General features: G+C 34.4%; 1 protein-coding gene across 1 annotated transcript; it reads left to right on the forward strand.

Annotated features, from left to right (window-relative positions):
* Positions 1-19,190: 19,190 nt before the first annotated feature.
* LOC127094220 (uncharacterized) lies at positions 19,191-20,212 on the forward strand. The gene is made up of 2 exons (XM_051033079.1): positions 19,191-19,430; positions 19,613-20,212. Exons 1-2 carry the CDS (start codon positions 19,191-19,193, stop codon positions 20,210-20,212), a joined length of 840 nt encoding a protein of 279 aa, XP_050889036.1.
* Positions 20,213-22,855: the final 2,643 nt, after the last annotated feature.

A 22,855-nucleotide genomic window follows, 5' to 3' on the forward strand; every position in this document is an offset into this window, starting at 1 on the left:
TTGTTAGATTTATATGTTAGCATTATTTGGACTATTGAGCTAAGATGGACTGTTAATGCACTGGTTTTAGAAACATGCTAGCTAGGGATGAACATTGTTTAGACTTAATGGTTAGAGAAATTATGTTGTTTGACAAGAAAGATGATATTGATGACAGTAGGATGAATTAGAAATGTTAATGGGATTGTATTATTCTACTTTATGAATTAAATGTTAACTGGCCCGTGATGAAGACAAGTTGTGTAATATGGTCTATACTTGCCTTATGTTTGATTGGCTCCAAAATATGTTTTGAATGTGAATTGTGAAGCTAGGTTATGAGATTTTTTTACTTAGAACAATGACTTGAATTAATATGTTTGATTGTGTATGGTGTGTTGAATGACTCTAATGGTTCATTGTGTGTGATTTACAGAGCTGACTTGGGCTTAACATGAAGAGGATAACATGAGCAAAACTTGACTTTTGGTATGAGACTTGAACATGGGCAAAACTTGGCATGATGCACCCTAATGAATATTGGTGACTCGGAGGTCAAAGTGGGATCCATGAAGATGAAGAGGGGAATAGATCTAGGGTTAAGATTAGTGGTTGAATTTGGCCAAATGTTGACCAAAAAGTCAGTAGATGACTAAAGCCAACTTTAGGTCAACAATGTGTATTTTGTGTAGAATTGGATTTTGAACTTTTTGTAATGACTTTGAAAGTTTTTGGTAATGAAAATTGACCTTTAAATTGAATTGTGTCTTGTACCTGAAGAAAGATAGTTTCCCTCTAACAATTGAATTTGAATGAATATCTGAATCTTACATTTGATTTTGCCTTTCCATATCTTGATATGATTCTTGTATTTGAGCATTGAATTTGAACCTTGAATTTGAATGAAGTATGGAGAATCTTGAAATTTGGACCATAGATCTTAATGCATGGTCTTGAACCCACACCATATATAATGAACAAGTGTAATGACCAAGCCCATAAAGAAACTTAATCAATCAAATGAATCTGCCACGGTTGACTAATGTGATATCTACAATCCCTGATTAAATCCAATACCAAAATACCAACCATATGATCCAAAGATGCCAAAGATCAAGGATTATGGTTTCATGGTCTTGAATTCAACAGAATTGCTATCATTAGTCAATGTATCATGGTATGCCCTGGATTTGGATTTCAAGGAAAACCCAGCTCTTTCTTTATCATAAAAATCAAAAGCCTTTGAATCCATGATGTTTAATGCAAATGGTAAAATGAATTTGTTATGATGCTAATGAATATGTAGATGAATCACAAACCAAAAGTTAGATGAGAATGAAAAGGGGAGGGAAAATTTTGGGGTATGATGCATATGTTTTAGTCGTTAAAAGGAGAACAAAATTGACTTTTATAAGGGTTTTGATTTTTTCATACGAGAAAGTGACAGTCGGGAGAACCAAAGTACGGATTTGGAGAGCTTGGAAGACATTAGAGACATATTTCTTCTTGGATTTTCATGTATTCTTCATATAAACTCATGGTATTTCTTTGCATATAATGACTAGCTAAATCCTTTTGATTAGGTCTTGGAGATGAAACTAATTATACTCTATTTTATCATATGAATGTTTGATTCTTTTTTAATGTTTTTTATTTTATAATTAATATTTAATTATTCTTGTTCGTAATTCCTTTTGTGTGTTGTCGAGCACGCAAAGTGAAATTATATGAGTAGAGATTATTGATCGTAAGTCTACCAACCTGAACTAGGATAATTATTCAACTTCGAAATTAACTAGGGGTAGATAATTATAAGTTATGGCTAGAGAATTAACGCACGTAGAACGTCTAGTTTTACTTCGAAATCGCCTAAGGAATTAGGGAGTTGTAGTTAAATTAGTGAGTCGTATACCAAGAAATTGGGTACGGTTGTATTGTTTATTCATAGTAATATGATAAAGTAAAATTCATTCAAGTAGTGCACATTCATCAATAGGGGACAATTAGGATATTATAATAAGATATAATCACGTTTGCATTATAGTATCTTTTATCAACTCTATTCACGTAATTTATTTTTCACAAACCAACTTGAAAACCCCTCGTATTTTATTCAAATCACACAATTACAATCTTGTTTAAATTTTCAATCCTTGTGGAGACAAATTAATTTTATTACTTCGACCGTATTAGTACACTTGTTAAGAAAGTCATCAGTTTCCATGTGAGATAAATGAAAATAACATATCCTTGTGTGTGACCAAGAATAGTGTTATGTTTGACATTAAATAACACAAAATAACATGTAAACCACTTAAGGAAATGTGTATATTACTTGTTGTGCAATTCCCTTGTTGGGTTATGAGTGATAAAGTGTGGCTAAATCACTTGATAACACTCGATACATGACTTAGTAAATGCGTGAGCAATAATATACTTATGTGTGTAATTGAAAAGTAGGTTGAAATTAAGGATCTTCCAAGTTGAATAATCAAATGAGAAAAACCCTAATATCCCAATTAATGTTGTGGCCTTTTTCTATGATTGAGTATGATGCTCCTTGAGTTAGTCTTTCGGAAGTAGCATGAGATTCATCGAGAATTGATTTAATGAGAAACGATGGTTTCCCATAGATGCTAGGTTTCTAGTTAGGTAAGAGTAATGAATCTTGAATTGTGAGGAAACCCTGGGTTGAGTAAGTTCACCTTGAGATTTGATATTTGAACACGAAGGATATCGTAGTACGTACATGTAGCGAATAATCGGTTTCAAGGGAAACCAAGTTTAGACTTCTGTGAGGAATATCAAGGCTTTAGGTATGCCTATAGCCTTCTACCATAATTGGGAGTGAAAGGTATTTGATTATATGACCCAAACTAAGGCTTATATGAAAATGTGACTGGGTAAGGACGTTGTTTAGCTAATGGACCTCCACGACCTAAACTCAGACCTATGTGAGAGGTTGTGATCGGGGAAAGACGTTTCATAACCTTTGTGGCCCGAAATCAGACACGTGTGAGATGTTGTGACCAAGGAAAGAAGTTATGTACTATAAGGAACTATGTGACCTGAACTCAAACTAATGAGAAGTTGTGATTGGGAAAATATATTCCTTGTTGGGGGAAAGTTTGTGACCCAAACTCAGACCCATGTGAGAGGTTGTGACTGAGGAAAGACACTCTTTATTTCATAATATGTATGTGACTCACACTCAGACCCATGTGAGAGGATGTGACCAGGAAAATATGTATCATGTGATTATGTGTGAACTCCCGAGGTAGATAATGGGTTAGAGTGAGCTTGACTTATGATATTCTCACACAACAGGAGATCGATTAGATCTCGAATCTCTGATACTTGAAAACTCTTTAGATCCGAGTGGACCTATAGGATAAGGGAACTTCACTGAGATTTAGTATCTCACCCCATTTTGGTTGTTTATTTTCAGATAAACGGGTATTGGTCGAAGGGAGAAACGGTATTGACGAAGAAATTGGAAGACTTTTTTCCTTATTTTAGTTATGTTGTGTATTTAATTTTTATATCATGTTGTATTATGAACATATCGGATGTTAAGTATGAGAAGTTCTTGTACTCGTACAATTATGTATACTGTTGAGTTATGTTTCAATACTAGTAATAACATGCCGAATAGTATGAAACATAACTATTATTACTTGGGGTGTTACATGCAAATTGCTTGGAACAGTTTTAAGTTCCTTTTATTAAATATGAACTAAATTGAATCAATATATATATGCTTTGTTTATAATTTACTATCTCTCAAGTATATAATACATCATTGTTAATTTTTATAATATTAAATATTATATTTTACATAAAACTATAATTTTATTGCAACTTTACAATATTAATATAATTTTTACATATTCAATTTTTAATCTAAATTTAATTTAATTTAATTGAATCAGATCAATTCATGTTATTTTTTAAACCAGATATCTAAGTTGAACGAAACTAATCACATGTACTTTTATTTTATAATTAAATACCTTAAAATTAATTTAAAGAGAACTACAAACACCATACAAAGGTTACTTTTAGTAGACCTGTTTATATTTTAGTTTTTTTTCTTCATATTTTTAAAAACAATACCTTGCAAATATTTAATAGTATAAAAGTTAGGGTTTTACCTTAGAGTATAGTAGTTTTGAATGAACAAACTACATATTTTTTTAAAGTGTATTTGATATCATCATTATATTTTGCAATAGGACTATCATATCCCTTTCAAATTTCATGACAATATATGAGCAAGAAAATTAAAGTAATTTTATAGATGGACAAAAATTCTAATAAAATGAAATTTTGAATTTAATCTTATTCAAAGTTCATACTCAAACAAATACAACACCTCTTACAAAAATAACTAAATGTTCTTTTATTAAAATATCAAAATAAAACTACAAAATGAAATAAGAATTCAGATCCGTTGAAGTATTCTTTATTGTCATGACAATCTTAATCATCAATATTGCAAATGTAAACTTTTTTCGCAACATCTCCCATCAACCTGAATTCTGACCAATAATATTACCAAACAAAAATCGTAAGAAAAATAGCATATAATAACTCAAAAATTGGAACAATTAAAAGCAATAATAATAAGATTTCAGGAGTTTCAGGGACCAAAAAGTAAGGGAATGCTATAACAGCTGATCCCAAATGAAAAATCATAAGAACAATTGCTAAAGCTCTATTGTCGTTGAATCGGCTGAATTTTTTCATTTTATCTTACAGTCGAGATCTAATGAATTGTGAAAAGGGTTTCAGAATTGATAGTATATTTAAACTAAAATTAGTTCAAAGAATACATGTAAATTCATTTAAAGAAAATAATATTAAAAATAGTATATTGTATTTTCCGTTCATAAAATATTAATGATAAATACATTATTGACGTGTAGTGCAAAGAATCATTAATTAATGATTGGCACAAATATTTATTCCTGTTTGGTAAATCATCTAAACTGTTTTTTAGTTGGTTTGTAAATTAGATAATAAACAAAATATTCAACATTCATGTACCAACTCCCTATTAGTAAAATAAAAATAATAATTTTAATTATAGATAAGATAATAATAATTATTACTATTATTATTATTATTATTATTATTATTATTTTAAAAATTATGTGATATTTTTTACTCATAAAAAGTTATGCAGAAAAATTTAGAATCAAAAGTAAAAATTTATCAAATAAGATAACAATAATAGAATATAAATTTGAAAGAAAAAATAGATGTTATACACTCTTATATAATATAGATAAAGATTTAAATGACATACATGGTCAGCTATATAGTTTTATATTTTTGGGCTATCACAATTTTTAAATAATTAAATATTTTTCATTTTGTCATTTCTATTTTTAAAATAATGTATATAGATGGTAAAGTAATGATAATGTAAAAAAATTACACTAAAAACATATGATAACTATATTCCATAAATAATATATATTATAGATTATTTGTAAATATATCTAAAAAATTATTATTAAATAAGAAATGTGTTCTATTTTGGAATTAGAATTGGATGTAATTGATGGATTGAGAATTCATGAATCAATAATGCTGATCTCTGATACAGTGGCACGGGAGTGGACCTGCAAGGTTAATACTCCAGCGTTCAAGTCAGTTCAAGATTTAAGATGAGTGCAGTGAAAGTGGAGACCAAAAAAGTGTACTTTTCTTTTCGTGTGAAATGACTTTATACCCTGTATCAAGTGGAGTGGATTTGAGTTGATTTGGGGAATTAACCATTTGGACCTTCGGTCGGCCCAAAATAGTTTCCCCAAAGGCTTTGCTCGACACTTAGAAAGTTGGGGAAGCCTTCATCGATTGCGGTAATCCTTCAAGAATGTCGTTCGATTCAAACTAGAAGTGAAACACTTGAAGTGAGTTGGAAAAGTAGTGGGGAACAAGGGCATTAAATGCATTTTTATTAATGAAATATTTCATTGCTTTCTTCTGACACGTGGGCTGGCGTGACTAGCAAAGTACGACGCTGATTATATTGCACTTAGGTGTGCTTGAGTTTGCTTGAATTTCCAAGGAGAAATCTATTCGTTGATTTAGTAACTCCTCTTCACAACTAATCCAGATCGTTCTATCATCTTTGTCTATAAATAGGAGGAGTTGTGCACAAAGGAAGCTTTTAACAATTCTTGGCATTCAAGTTCATTCATGGTCACTATTATTAGTAAATTTCTTCATGTTTTCAGTCACGAGAGCATTTATCAGAGAGATTTTAGTTCTTTAATCAAAGCTTTTTCATTTTTCTATTACTTTGCTTCATAAACCTCACATAGCCAGGTACCCTTCTCAAGTCAAGCTTTTGTCTTCACCATTTTCTATTTTCTTATCAAAATTAGCGATAGCCTTATTCATATAATGAGTGATTCTGAGAGTGACCTTTCTTCTATTGCGGGAATTAGGGTATCCCCTGATTCTCATTTACCTCTTCTTGATCATGATTTCTTAGACTACGGATTTATATCTCTGACCGACGATTTTGATTCGGAAAGGGTATTTATAAGCTCTATGGATGAAAGGGTTTTTTCATTTGACTCTTTCAAGGATCTCTTATCAGATGACATTGGGGAGCATGATTGCATTGAGGTCCTTGTGCCACTCCCATTTTAACTGAGTCTGAGTTTGGGATATAGAGGGATAAGTTAATGAGTGAACGTGTTGACGGTTTCGTCGAGGTTTACCAAAAAAACAATAATTGTGAACCTAGTGATGTTGAGGTTATGACCCACCTGGAGTATCAGGGTAGGTCATATGTAGTTTCTTGGATAAAACTTGTCAAGCATTTTAAATTTGATGAACTGTACCAGAGAGGTGTGTCATTGGTGGAGCTGGCCGAAGTAATGTAAGGATGGCTGGATCCAAAAGGGGTTAGTACTTTGTCCATTATGAATACGGGGACAGATATAATTGTTGTTGATATCACGATCAGCGGCCCTCTATATTGGCCGGTTGTTTCCGTGGGTCTGGAGAAAAGAATATGCAACTCTTTTGACGACTACTTAGTCCCACTTTACGAATGCATGTTTAGTAGGATAGGATTGTGGCTGCCTTCATTTGACTTTGAGGTGGTCGTCATAAAGCATTTGAAGGTTTCCTCTTCCTAACTTCGTATGGGGGCCTGAGCTTACATGAAGGTGTTCCACCTTTATGCCGATCATTAGTCTTATAAGCCTTATTTATGGGTGTTTTTGACTCATTCTATATGGTGTTCACCTATCAGGATGGCACCTTAACCAAAGGCTCATTAGTTTCCACCTGGATGATCCTTAGTTTGACCATTCCACCCAGGGTTGTGGAGATTTTTCTGAGTCACTTCTTGTTGGAGCCTTACTCCGGAGGCTCATCCCACCTCCTGTTACTCCCAGGTGAATCTTCTCATTTCTATAAAGGTAGATTCTTAAAGTATTGGTCCTATCCTAACTTCTACCATGATGTACTTTTGACCGCACCAAGTTAGGTCCTTTTCCCCCCAACGATGAAATGATGAAGGAGGATGTGTGGTCCTGCTTTCAAGGACTTCTTATGAAGAAGGGGTTGGCCTCAATGAAGTGTATTCTTCAGAGCTAAGGAAGAAGCGAATTGATACTCGTTCCCTTGTGAGCGAGGTCAATCGGGCAGAGAGGAAAGAGATTTTTGGTAATGGACTGAGTCTTATAGTTTTTTTTAACATGTGTGATTGCCTATTACAGATAACTTGAACAAATTGAAGGTGATATACAAACTTGCTAGTGCTTGAGGTATCAAGACTGATCCTACAAATAAGGTTGTGACACCCCCTCATACAACCAATGCTCCTTCTACGACCATCGTTATACCCAGACCACTGAGACCACTATCGCTACCCCTGGGGTCGACCAGATTGCCACTGTTGCTGACATTTTATCTATGGAGGATACACCTCATCCCCCCATTTTAATAAAGAGGGTATGGGATGAATATCAACATTCCCCTCTAGAAGGTGGTTCTCCCAAATGAACTCGTCTGACTGGGGACATTTCTTCAATATCGATTACTCCCTTCCTACGGATGCCTTCCATTCTTCCTTTTCAAATTGCTCACACTCTTTAGGTAGTCGGTGTTGTTGTACGTCCAAAACCTTTCTAAGGTGGAGAAGATGGAACTCCTCTCTGAGATCACCTATAACATGGACTGGCCCTCTTCTTTATTTTCTCTAGTTAGTGTGAGGGGGAAGTTTCACAATTATCTTTAGCAATCTATATAGAGTGTTTTTGGGGTCCACTGTAAAACTCTACTTCCCGACTCGACAAATAATTAATTAAAGCATATATATCATATTAAAGTCCATCAAGTAGAATGTTACTCATACATCAACAAAACATACATGACCCATATATTTAAAAATTGAATCATTTGATAAGCAGCGGAAATTATAAAATAGTCAACATAAAGAGCCTCAACAACATTATTAGTTTGAAAAGTGGTTCAACATGAAAATAAATGAAAAGATATGTAACATAGTCATAATAAAAGAACACATTATTCCTCTCGTGTTATATATCAGAGTGACTCCAACTATAAGACTCGATCAACAAGTAACTAAAGAGGCACAACGTCATCCTCAAAATCAAGCTCCTACTTAGATACATGATTGTATGTACTACAGAGAAGCACATACGCAACAACACAAAAATGTGTGGGAATATGTTCAAATGATAATCGGTGCACAAAACAATCAGGGTAGAATCCCATATCACAATTATACACGTCTCATCTTTATATGCATGCGCTATCATTATGTAATGCAATGCAACATCAACTCAACGCATGCTCATCACAGTCCCCTCTCTGAACCGGACTCGCAACTCAACTTTATATGCATACGCTACCGACTCAATATTTGGTTCTTCATACGAACCGGGTCCATTCTCTGAACCCTGAGCCCCCATTCTGAGCTCCAAGCTTCCACTCTGAGCTTGGGACAAGTCACTAGTCCCCTATATGAACTCCTGACTTGCCTCTTTCATAAGACGATAACATACGATGCATGGCATATTACAATGCAATGACAACAACACAACAAATGAATACAACCCTACTCTGACTGTAAAAAATCATGCATCAACAACAACATAGCAATGAAGACAACCTCACTCTGACTATAAATAATCATGCATTTAATGGATCACCAGTATTTCTCACTATGAACTACCTCATATCATCAATTTATCAACAAACATGTATAATAATTCACACAATTATACATACATTTCCTAACATGTATCCACACATTTAACATACATTTATGCATCACTCAAACACATCAGTTGTCTCATTGAATGCAACCAAACAACAACAAACAGCCGTTGGAATCGGAAAACAAACTGATAATTTGACACAAAAACAACAATTATGCATTATCACTCTCGCTAAGTGAGACCTTGGCTTGCTGAGATAGGAATCGCTCTCTAAGAGAGGCTCGTATAAAACTAACCTATCACCATATCACACTTGCTTAATCGAACACAGTAGCTTGCTAAGCGAGTTCATCTTCACTGAGCAAGATTGCTCAGACATGTAAAAATCAGAAACGCGATTTTACCACTACAACAACTCTATGACTCCAAATTCCACTATGAAAACATCCATGCAGTTCAGAATTGATACATACATATTTACCATATATTATCATGTTGATTCTCATCGATTTAACATGTTATTCCATCATTTAACCGTAAAAATTCAGATTCTTGATCATACATAAGAACTCCTCAATTTCAACACAAACACTTCATTCATGGGAAATTTAACATGAACAACAAACCATACAACATCAAGCACGAGTTTCATATTAATTCATGGCATCATATTCATCGAACTTATTAAACAACCAATTAAAAGGAAGGAAGAAAATCTTATTGGAGGTTAAGGGAAACCTCTCTACCCTTTCATACCCTTAGATGAATAATTTCCCCTACCTTGTGAATATAACAAGCAAAGCAAGAAATTTTCTATAGTTCTCCTTCCTCAAGCCCTAGCTCTCTAACTCTTATCTTTTCATGTTACTGATAAAATGCTCTAAATCCTCTATTTCCTATTTCTCTTAAAATATATAGTAATTAAATTAAGTTTCTTTTAATTAAACTATTTGACCAACTAAACATAAGCTCAATTACTAACCACCTCATTTTCTATTATTTTCACTTTTTATCTCAACCTTTATTATTCTCTTAACTTCTATTAATTAATTAATTAAATCCCTCCAAAACTAATTAATTAAGCATAATTCACCACATATGTCGACATCGGCCAAACACGTCATAAATCACATAAAATAATTATTTAAATAAATTTATCAATTAAATCAAATCAATAAATAAATAAAGACTAATTAAGTCGGGATGTTACATCCACAATCAGGTCGTGGATCATGCAAAGAGATTATGTCTCGAAGCCACAATTCTCGTTGAGGGGCTGGACCCCTTATAGGATGCTTTAGAAGGGGATTCTGGGGGTGATTTGGGTACTTCAGCTTCGGGTGTTGCAGCTTGATCACCTCTTCTTTTTCTTTTTATTGTTTTTCTTTTATCCTATAATATTTTCCAGGTTGTTATATCTTGAACGTAATGACAATATTTATATAACATATTTTTACCTCAATGAGTTGTGGCTTTATTTGATTTTGTGTCCTGAATATGTATTTGGCTGACTTTATATTGTGTTACACTTCTGGTTGGTTGCAAGTTGTTGCAATGTCAGGGCTTACTTTTTATTCATACAATGTGGTGTTTTTGTGCCTCACAAGGCATTTATATTTATTTTTTTGCTATATGGGCATTGCTGGTGTTCATCGGTGGGTTGTGAGTTTGCATTGTGGCAGCTGCAAGTGTTTAATGCTTTGAGTGTGAGAACCCTTATGGATTTGCCTCACTTTGAACTCTGTAGTCTCAGTTGGAGTTTATTTGTTACTATCCCTGATTAAGAAGAGTTATTATGCATTTTCCACGTCACTAGGAACCATCCCCAACCAAAGGTAAGGTTCTCGTCCCTTCCCCTAGGGCTAGCCTCGTTCAGGGTGGACGCCTCTGGGATTTACCGTCTATTCTCAAGTGGATAGTGTTGCGGTAAATTCATGACTATCAAGCTATGGATAAACTTGACGTCAATAAAACCAGAGTCGTCACCGCGCTTTTATTGTTTCCAAAGGAAAAGGGAAAAGTACAAACAAAACCCAAAGATAAGAAGTTTTCAAATCAAAACTAATAAAATGCCAAAGATTACAGGTAAGGGGGTTGGTTACACAAAGGGAAGGTGTTAGCACCCAAAGTATCCTAGGTACTCCTAGGGAACCATTTTTTATGTGTGCATATGTTTTTGATATAAAAGATGTTTGATAAAATAGAGTGTGGGGATGAGAAAAGAATTCATTGATTATATTTTTGTGTTTGACAAGACCTTCGGTCTTATGCCTACGTACCAACATAATAATGTGGGATCAAAACCCCGTAGTTCGTGGTAATAATTTCAAATGAGTTGGTGAATTGTTTTTAACAAAAGTTTAATAAAAAAAGGACACAAAGGACCAAAATTTTTGAATGAAGTTGTTAATTCTTTTTGTCTTTTGAAATTTGAGTCGATATGGTTAAGTTTATTTACAAGTTTGATTTAAGAAAAGAAGTTCAAAAATTCAATGGCATAAGGCCAAAGTTTCTAATCGTTAAAACATGTCTAGGTTTGAAATCACAAGCAAAGAAGGCTTTTGAAAAGGAGGGAGAAGTTTTGAGATTTAAGAAGTGAGAGGAGATGGAGAGACTATTCTAAGCAAAAATTAAAAGTTAAGAGTTGAAAAGATCTGACCAATGGGATGCAATCCAACAGACAAGAATGTCATATAGAAACTCGTCTTTCTTTGGACTTTAATCAAGAAATAATCAATAAGCAATGAGCAATATCCAGACATCATGGAGATCAAGGCATCAAATAAAGATAGACATATCCAAGCAAGCACTCCAATAGCTAGCAGTCTTCATTGTCTTCCAATGTATCAGATGAAATATTCCTTAATCAACTTAGAACAAAACATCAGACATAGACAATAACAACAAAATAATAGTTAAGCACAAATATAGAGTAGCAGATGAATCAAATGACATCCTCAAGTTCTTGCATTAGATGAAGGCACAATTCAAGATAACTCAGTCTCAAAATGTTGGCATTGACCAAGTCCTTTAGCATAGGGGAAGTTTCCTAATCCTAAGTCCAAAATTTCAGATCAAGTCCAACAGTCCACCAAATGTTTTTTAGGGTTTTTGTTGTTATTAGATATTTTAAGGTCCTAAGACCATAAACAAAACCAAAAGCAAGCAAACAATATATACAATCATAAGATATGGCTCAAATGAGCAAAGTGAAAATGGCTTGAGATATAAACAAGTTATATGAAATGGAAATGGAAATGGACGATAATTGACTGAAATTTAAATTGCATAAAGTAAATGACTTGAAAGTAAAAGCAAAAATGAATAAGAGTTAGTCAAAGGTTAGTCAAATGTTAGTGGTGCATTTTAATTGATTAAGTCATTCTTTGGAGAACACTTAACCATCCATTCACAAATATGGATCCTTGAACCAAGACATCTTCCATGAGAAGGGCTCCAACTTGGATAATTCAACAAGTATGTCACTAGCTCCCATGAAAGGAAAAAAGGTCAATTCTCCACACAATGCCATGAAGAATGGGAGATTTACCATCTCACTTACTAGAATGTTATGCCTTGAGGGTCAAATTTAGCTCTATGTTAAGCAATCGTAATTGGTCTTATATAGAAGTCACAACTATCTGACGTTGGGCAATAAAAATATAGGTGTTAATGCATGTTTGAGATTTGGTACAAAGAACCAAACTCCTAAAACATACCACACACTAAAAGAAAATGGGAATGTTCTATCTCAATCATACTTGTATTGATTCATCTGACACAAGGTCATTGATGAATCAATTATCCTTTAGACATTAGAGATTTCATTGGTCAAATGAGGGAATGGGGAAGAATAGGGATGAAGATGAAGATGGAGGGGGAGATAGAAACACAAATTGATCATGAGAGGAAATTCATCTGATCAAAACCATCAATTCATTTTGGGAGATGAAATGTACATTTCATCAATCCCCTAAATCCAATGGTTTTGTCCAACAAAAGTCAAATCAACCGTGACCAAGGTCCTAACAGAAAGTCAAACATCACAAGACCATAAAAATGGCTCAACATAATTTTTAAACATTTAATCAATTAAAAATAAATTAAATACATTTTAATTTGGACAAAACCTAAAATCCCTTCAAAACACTAAATAAATGGCCAATGGATTTATCCTAGGTTAAACAGGGTAAAAGGACCTTAGACAAAAAAAATCATGATTTTTAAAGAGTCAGAAGTATTTTTAAACAATTAAAAATATGCACAAAACAATAAATTCATGAAAAATACCAAAATTAATCCAAAGAAAAAATTTAATTCAAAATATGGAAGAGAAAAACATTTAAAGATTCTTGGTGAAAGTCCCATATTTTTTGGATTAAAAAAGGATTTATTATGAATTAAACAAAATAAAACAAATAAATGGAAAATCATGGGCCATCAGATCTCCCTCATTAATTGATGTGGCAAATCTGATGGCCACACGCATGTGGAACATAATGGACTTGAGTCAATGTGCTGTAACCAGAGTCAAACAAATCAAAGGCCCGTATTATAACATTTAAACATGATCAAGTGGTTGGGAAGGCGCCAACGCACCACCGGAGCCCTAACTTCAGTCTTCTTCTCAGGTGGACCTCACCGGACTGGTCCACCATAAACCACCATAAAAATGAAAAGCGAGGACATGGTTTTAAAGGAAACATGCTCAGGAGCACGAATCTAACCTCCATTTTATCCAATTCCAAGTATATTGAAAGATACATGGATTTGAAAATTGAGGTTCATGATCTGAGTTGCTTCGATTTGACCTCAAAGCAACTCCATCTTGTTGCCTACATCGGTAGGACTTCAACCAACCAAAAATTACTTGAAATGATATAGAATTGAGAGAGAATCGAATAGATAGTTTCACAAAATTCACCTTCTGTTTGCAGCGATGAAGCTCGATTTGGATCTCAATTGGCTTGGGCTTGCTTCTACTTGCTTACAGGAGATGAAAGAGATAATCAAAAGGCTTGGATCCTTGGAGTTTCAATCCCAAATAAGAAGTGGAATTGAATCTTAATTTCAAGCGAAATCCTCAATGTTATCCTTTCAATGGGGTTTGAGGAAGAAGCAGGTCGATGCTTGGGCAAGAGGATCCTTATTTTAAGCTCAAGGGCAATGTATTTATAGTCATGTTCATTGCTTTCCACACACTTCCAAACTTTGGCTAAAAGTAGTAATGTGATGTGCATGCTTGCATGACCGTGTGATAGGCCCATGAAATGATGTAAACAGGTCCAAATTCCTTTTCAAATGATGTTGTAACTTTAACAAGGGACCATGCAATATTGAAATGAAAGTTGATCACAAATCTTTCCAAATGGGGCCATGCATTACACCCATGCGCAAGTCCTTCAATCTTAGTCCAAATGATGTGATATGGACTTCTTGGAAAGGTGACATCAAAAATAACAATTTTCATGTTGAACACTTTTCCATTTGAAGCTTGGATCATGATAAATTTTAAGGGGAAGTTGGAGAAATCAAAAATAGTTGAAAATTTTCTAAGTACAAAGTCAAATGACCACTTCTTCCACCTTGAATATATTTTGATATGGGATTCAAATGAAAAAAGTTCCTTCATAAAACTTGTATGTATTTCATCCTTATTCAATTTGGTCACAAATTTGACCTCATTTGGATTTGTCATGAGGGAGTTATTCATTTTAGAAGTTGAGGAAAATTGTTTGTTCAATGGTGATGGCCCAAAATGACCTATAATGTTTCCTCTTAGCACATGCCCTTGAAAGTTGAATTTGAAGTTTATCAAAGAATAAAAGTTGGAGAGAACATATTGAAATTGATCATGAAACTTGGATATCCTTCATCTCATAATAATTGAGAAAGTTATAGTCCTTGGAAGTTGACCTCCTAACTATGGCACAAACAAAATTACCTATAATGTTTCACCATAAAAAATGACTTTCCAAGAAAGCCTAGCTCTTGATGTCAAAATAAAATTTGTTTGGAATGTAATAAATAGTAACTTGTCTCTTGGGATTATTTTCATATGACAAAAATTGTAGGAGATAGGGTCTAGGGAACCCCAGTTTTAACCAGTTGACTTTCTATGATCAACCTCTTTGAACCAACTTGCAAACTTGAAGTTCTCTTGATATTTAGGATTCATGGAGGATCATATATGCATAAGATGATGTAAAATGAAGTATGCATTGATGTATTTGATCAAATGATGAAGAAACTTGTTGAGGAAGTCACACAAGATACCCAGATGAATTAGGGCTTCCAAGACAAACAAGCTGCAAACTCTTGATGAAATCTTGATCAAAATGACAAATAAAGAACATGTGGATCCATATAATATGTCTAGAACTAATGTGAACCATCTCTCGATTGATCTCTTTGCACTGAGGGTCTTAAACCCTAGATATGAGGCATAGGTGGATGCACATACTACCTACAAAAGGGACAAAGTTATACATAGATATATTTTTGGTATTTTGGTTAGTAAACAATGAAAAACAAAGTATGATACATTCAAATGTGCTTGGTGATATTCTCCCAGTGCAAACCCAATGAATAAGGGGTAAGGAGGATACCAAGGTGTGATCCAAAAGCCAATGCATATGATGAGATAACATGAGGAATCTGAGGGTCAAAATTGGGGTCTTATAGCTAGTTACTAAGAGGGGGTGCCCTAATACATTGAGAAGAGTGCTCCTTAAACTTGAAGCATGTCTTAAAATACCAACTCACGCCATTCTGCATGGAACATTCAATATTCTTTGTTGTCGTATCATTTAATAATTAGTATATCAATCATAGAAATTATGTAGTTATTTTAAAAGTATCTAAATGATTGAAGAAGTTATGAGGATACAAGGTTTTCCTTTCAATTGTATATTTCTTGATTAGTTGTTGCCTCTACAGAGATGACTTCCTCTCTAATTTCTCGCTAGGATGATGTTCCACTCAAGATCCATCAGATTAATCTTAGTCAATGAAGACCTCAGCTCCTTTGGGGACGTCACTCGCTGACAACCACAAATATTCTGATGCCACAACACTATTTTCAAGAGTAACCCGATATTGCTTTTTCTGAATGATGGGATGGCGGTATACTAGCTTCCTCTTCACTTTTTTTTGTGTTCTTCATGGCCTTTCGAATCTTGAACGACAATGTGCTTACCTTTCATATTATATTGCCAAGCATACAATCAAATGGAGATGAGATTTATTGAAGGACATTTCTGAAAAGTCTCTCCTAATCTTTTGTGGATTGATCCTGATTTCTTCCTTTTACCTATTCTTCTCCTTGTCGATCGACAAAATAGAGCATGAGGTTGGATAAGAATGTTGAGTAGAGGGTTTTTCATGAGATTCTATATTAGCGTCACCAGGATCTAGGCATGTCTTTCCATAAATTTCATTTGTTCTATTATATTCAATATTTCCATGTTAAATATTATACATTGATATAATTGAATTAATATTAACTTATTTCACATTCATTTCACAACTCTCTTGTATTCTATTAGTGCATGGTACATCGAGTTTTGTGCACTATTTAGAATAATTATAGAATTGGATTTTATTGTATTTAAAATCATGTTATGTTTAAAGTAATATATTGGGCGAGAATGCAAGAATGCAACAGTCTGGAGGGGGTGAATAGACCTCTAAAATAAATTTGACCGATTTAGAAATTAGCTTAGTTTGAAATTTTTCTCAGAGTTTGAAAATGATTTGCGTAGCAGAAGCAAAGTGTATAAGAGATCGATTGTGCTTATCAGACATTATATACACAAAACACCTTAATTGATATAATGGTAATATATTTAATTAAATAGATCACTAAAAACTAACCAAAGTAGTGTATTAAATTAAAATCAACTTACATAGGATGTATAAATATACAAAACCAATACAAGTAGAATTCTAGGATCACAAGTTCAACAACAAGATAATTCGTAGTGCCAATCTAACAAAACCTAAACTTAATTGATGAATCAAAACAAAAGAAATGACCTAACAACATACGTGTATAGAAAAGTGTTAAAATCAACCTAAACACGCAATTCTACAAAATTAAAATAGAGAGGGAGAGAAAAGAGTATGTCTGATGTATATTTGTTCGTCTATTGCCCTCCATAAGCCAACTCCACTCTCCAATTGTTTCCCATTAAAATTTGTTGTCTTCTGATAATACTGAAACACATTGCGTATTTGACTCGGATTGCACATGCTTATTAGGTTTTTATTGTCATTTTCTTGTGTTATGTTTACTTTTTGTCCTATTTCCAGGTACTTTTCCCTACAAGAGCCTTTTGTGAAGAAACAAAGCCAAACGAGCAAGAAATAGAAGTTTTTATGGAAAATTGTACACATGGCGTCCAGCATGGCGGACGCCAAGGGAGGTGCCATGATGTGTAAGCTGTCAACTAGTGGTAACTGCCACATTCCCATGATCATTTCATTATGTTCACATGGCGGGCACCATGGTGGGGATGGCGGGCACCATCTTTGTTGGCACGTTCCCACTAAGGGTAATTGGAGGGCAGCTATGTCTTTTCCTACCTTTTCAGAATCTCTACAAATAGGCATCTTCATTTCACTAAAAGGCATCCAACTTAGTTCACAACACTAAGCATAAAGTCCACCATTGTAAAAGCGATAATCCGTCACATCGGGGGGGTTATCGCACTTGAGTTGTAGTTAGGTTGGAGCACTATACAAAACATTTTGCCGCTATTTTACTTTCCAACCAACTTTTACTTTTCAGTCAAGTTTACTTTCCAGTGTACCAGATTAAAGTCTCCAATTTGGAACAGGTTTCTTATTCAAGTTATCTGCATTTACGTTTTATTTATCTTGCATGCTTTAATTTATTTACTTATATGTCTTGCTTTTACCTACTCGCTTATTAACTTGCACATTTTATTTGCCTGTTCTTTTAAACATGATTAATCATGCTATGTTGATTTCTATTTCCATGTCTGGTTAAATCTTTAAAGGTTAGGATGTAAGGGTCGTCGTTAAGATGATACTCCATAATTTGTATCTATAGGAATGCTTTAGGGGCTGTTTTGATTTTAACATAAGTTTTCATTACTTATTTTGATCGGTAACTACGAAGTAGAGCCGAGATATAGTTGGGTAAGATCGAAAGTCGTCCAACTCTTAAAGATAAACTGGTTAGTTTTAACTAGTCAAAAGTAGCGAAAGCACTTTGTCCAGTTAATTAGGAATTTGTAACACTATTAGAAAACGATTTCGAAACTATTTTTGGACGCATTTGTAGGTTTAAAATCCGGATCCTCGAGTGAAAGACATGGACCTCTTTTAAGTTAAACTTTCCGAATCAAAATCACTTTTTAACTAAGTCAAGAATTAATTTCTTAAAATTAGGTTTACTACTTTAACGCAATAAGCACCCTTCATAAGTGACAATGAAGGGCATTAATTAGAGAGTAAACTTGGTTCTGAATACGCGAAAGCGACAGTTCCTGTTAAATTGATTCTTCTCAAAGTAGAAAATATTTCCCCGTAAGTAGTTCTAGAAAGAATTGGAGTATTTCCTAACTAATGTGAATTACATCTGAGCTTGCATTTGTTATCTGAATTTATTTACTTCATCATTTCCTTTTTGTATACGTGAATCTACTTATTTGATTTGCCTTAGATAAACACCGTAACAATAGAAATCGATAGATTGAAAATTTGGTCTTTGTGGGAATGATAATCTTTTGTATTACTTTGACGTGTTCGTATACTTGCGGATATCAATTACACACCATCAAGTTTTTGGCGTCGTTGCTGGGGAATCAATTATGTCAAATTTTCGTACCATGTTGTTACACCGTCTAGACTAAGGCCCTGTTAGCTGGTAAATGCAAAAAAATCACAGTACCAGAAGTTTAGAGGATCCAATAGCATAACCAGAGCGATACGCTCACGCACGTCGTTTGTTCCAAAGAATTAGGAGAAATGGCCAAAGATCAAAACCGAAGACCACTTAAGGAATTCGCTCAGCTTTCTAATGAAGAACCCAGATCTAGTATAGTAAACCCTACTATTCCTACTAATAATTTTGAATTAAAACCCTTTTTATTACAACTAGTACAACAAAACCAATATGCGGGTCTCGCTACAGAGAACCCAAATCAGCATTTAAAAGTTTTTATCCAATTAACTGATACATTCAAGACCAATGGTGCTTCGCCTGAGGCAATTCGTCTAAGACTATTCCCGTTTTCCCTCAGAGATAGAGCACGGTCTTGGTTAGACTTCCTTCCAGATAACTCGATAACTACTTGGAAGACCTCAGGAGAATGTTCCTTGCAAGATATTTTCCCCCGAGTAAGACCGTTGTCCTTTAAAACTAAATAACCAGATTCACCCAAAATCAGGGTGAATCACTTTTTGAAGCTTGGGAAAGATATAAAGAACTACTAAGAGCTTGTCCATACCATGGCCTAGAACAATGGTTGATTATTCACACCTTTTATAATGGACTTCACTATAACACAAAGATGTCCATCGACGTTGCCGCTGGTGGTGCTCTGTTGAACAAACCTTATCCCGACGCTTGCGCTCTCATTGAAGATATGGCACAAAACCATTACCAATGGGACTCGGAACAAGCATCAGTGAAGAAAAGAGAGACCAAAGGAGGAATACATGAGGTAATATGTATGGACATGATGAAAACTAAGATGGACGCTTTAGCTCTGAAGGTTGAACACATGTCTGCAAATCACACGGCTGCAATAGCTGTAGATTATGAAATTTATGGAACCAAAGGACATCTTGCACCAGAATACAATCTGTTAACTGAATCAAACTCAAACCAGGTCAATTATGCCCAAGGAAACCCGTTTTCGAACACTTACAACCTTGGATGGAGGAATCACCCAAACTTATCTTATAAAAATAATAACCCTATTCAAAGCTCTACACCTCAAAGACCACCAGGTTTTCAAGCTCAAAAACCAATCCTCCCTATGTAGGTTGTTCCTCAAAAGCCAAACCTTGAGAAAATCAGGGAGAACTTCATTTCTTCCCAAACTCAGTAAAACAAAGAGTTCCTAAACAAAGATATTCATATAAGTGAACTGATCAAATAACTAAGAACTAAGGTTGATTCGATAATCACTCACAATAATATGCTTGAAACCCAAATCTCACAAATAGCACAACGACAAGCCCCCCAGGCCACACCTAGAGGGCAATTTCCTGGACAACCTCAACCCAACCCCCGAGGGCAAGCTAACGATGTTACCCTACGAAGTGGGACCACTTATGAAGAACCTGCAAAAACCAGCCTTGAGTGGATCAGAGGCTTCTAAGAAAAACGTTGTGTCTACAAATGAAGTAGAGGAACTAGAGGGACAAAAAGACCAGGAAGTGAAAGGTAAGGGATAAGATTAAAAAAAGTTTATGTTCCACCCTCTCCTTATAAACCACAAATTCCATACCCACAAAGACTTAAACAAACCAAAACTGATAACCAATATAAAAAGTTTATAAAGGTGATCGAGAAACTCCATGTAGAAATCCCATTCACTGAAGCCATCACCCAGATACCATCTTATGCTAAATTCCTTAAAGACATCTTGACCAACAAATGTAGGTTTGATGATCCCAAACCTTTAGAGTGCAACTCCATTGCTAAGAATAAACTTGCTAAGAGGGAGAAATATCCCAGAAGCTTTTCCATACCTTGCTGTAAGACCCCAATTTTGATCCTAAGATCCCTCGTGTTATTCTCATCATATCCATTAGCATTGGGATCACACCTTGGCATCCTCCTTACCCCTCATTCATTGGGTTTTCATTGGGAGATGTCACCAAGCAAATTTGATTGTATCATACTTCATTTTTCTTTGTTTACTAACCAAAATACCAAAAATATGTCATTATATAGTTTAACTCTTTTGTAGGTAGTGCACATGCTCACCTATGCTCTATCAGGTTCATATTTAGGGTTTAAGACCCTCTTTGCAAGAAGCTCAATTAAGAATTGGTTTACTATGGATATAAGTATCATATATGGATCCTCATGATCTTCACATGTTACTTTTATCAAGAAATCATCAAAAGTTTGGAGTTGGTTTGCCTTGGAAACCCTAATTCATCTGGGTATCTTATGTAATTTCTTCAACAAGTTTCTTCAACAATTTATCAAATATTTCAAGGGATGCTTCACATTACATCATATTATACATATATGATCCTCCATGTGTCCCAAAAGTCAAGAGAATATCAAGCTAGCAAGTTGGTTCATGGTGGTTGACCAGAGGAATTCAACTGATCAAAACTGGGGTTCCCTAGACCCTATCTCCTACAATTTTTGTCATATGAAAATGATTCTAAGATAAACTATACTCTAAATGACATTCCAAACAACTTTCATGTTGAGCTCAAGAGCTATTTTTGCTTGGAAAGTCATTTTTATGGTGAAAGATTATAGGTCATTTTGTCTAAACCCTAATTTGGAGGTCAACTTCCCAAGACCATACCTTGCTCAATTTTTATGATATGAAAGATATTCAATTTTCATGATCAAATTCAAGATACCTACTTCAAATTTTATGTTTGTAGTAAGTGAAAATTCATCTTTTAAATGCATGTGATATGAGGAAACATTATAGGTCATTTTGGGTCAATACCATTGAACAAGTGATTTTTCTCAACTTCTAAAATGCATAACTCCTTCATGTTAAATCTAAACAAGGTAAAATTTGTGACCAATTTGAAGTAATTTGAGATAGCTACAACTTTTATGAAGGAACTTTTCTCATTTGAAGTCCATAGAAAAAGTTACTCAAGGTGGAAGAAGTGAACATATGGCTTGGTACTTAGAATTTTTTTTGATATGTTTGATTTTCCAAACTTCAACCTCAAAATTCATCATTATCCAAGCTTCAAATGAAAATGTGTTCAAAATGAAAGTTGTTCATCTTGATCTAACCTTTCCAAAAACTCTAAATTCATCCCATTTGGACAAAGAATGAATGACTTGCGCATGGCTTAAAGTTGAAGGACTATTTGGAAGATTTGAAGTTCCACTTTCCATACACGAATGCATGGCCTTTCCACATGACTTCAACATTGCTTACACTCATTTTTGGACCTAAATGCATCATTACATGGGCCTATCACATGCCCATGCACCCATGCAAAGGATTTTGCTATTTTTAGAATTTTGAAAGAAGTGTGCAATTATCAATCACTTGGCCTATAAATAGAGCCCCTCTTGCTCAGAATTATGGACCCTGGCACGCAAGCTTTGAATCAGCAACCCTAAACCCTCACATTCAAAGGATAAGCTTGGTTATTTTCATTGAAAATCTAGTTTTAATCTCTCAACTGTTTTGAGATTGAAACTCCAAGAGTCCATCACTTTCCTTGATCCATTTCCACTCCATCAAGCATCTGAAGCAAGGCCAAGCACAATTAAGAGCAAGATCGTGCCAATCTGAACCTGCAGTGAAGGTGAATTTCTGAATTTTTCATCTCTTCAATTCTCACTCAATGCTCCACTATTCTTGTTGATTTTTGGTTGTCTGAAGTCCTACCAATATAGGCAACAAGATTGAGTTGCTTAGAGGTCAAATTGAAGCAACTCAGATCATGACCCTCAAAATTCA

This window comes from Lathyrus oleraceus, chromosome 6 (assembly GCF_024323335.1).
Source record: "Lathyrus oleraceus cultivar Zhongwan6 chromosome 6, CAAS_Psat_ZW6_1.0, whole genome shotgun sequence".
NCBI classification, from domain to species: Eukaryota; Viridiplantae; Streptophyta; class Magnoliopsida; order Fabales; family Fabaceae; genus Lathyrus; species Lathyrus oleraceus.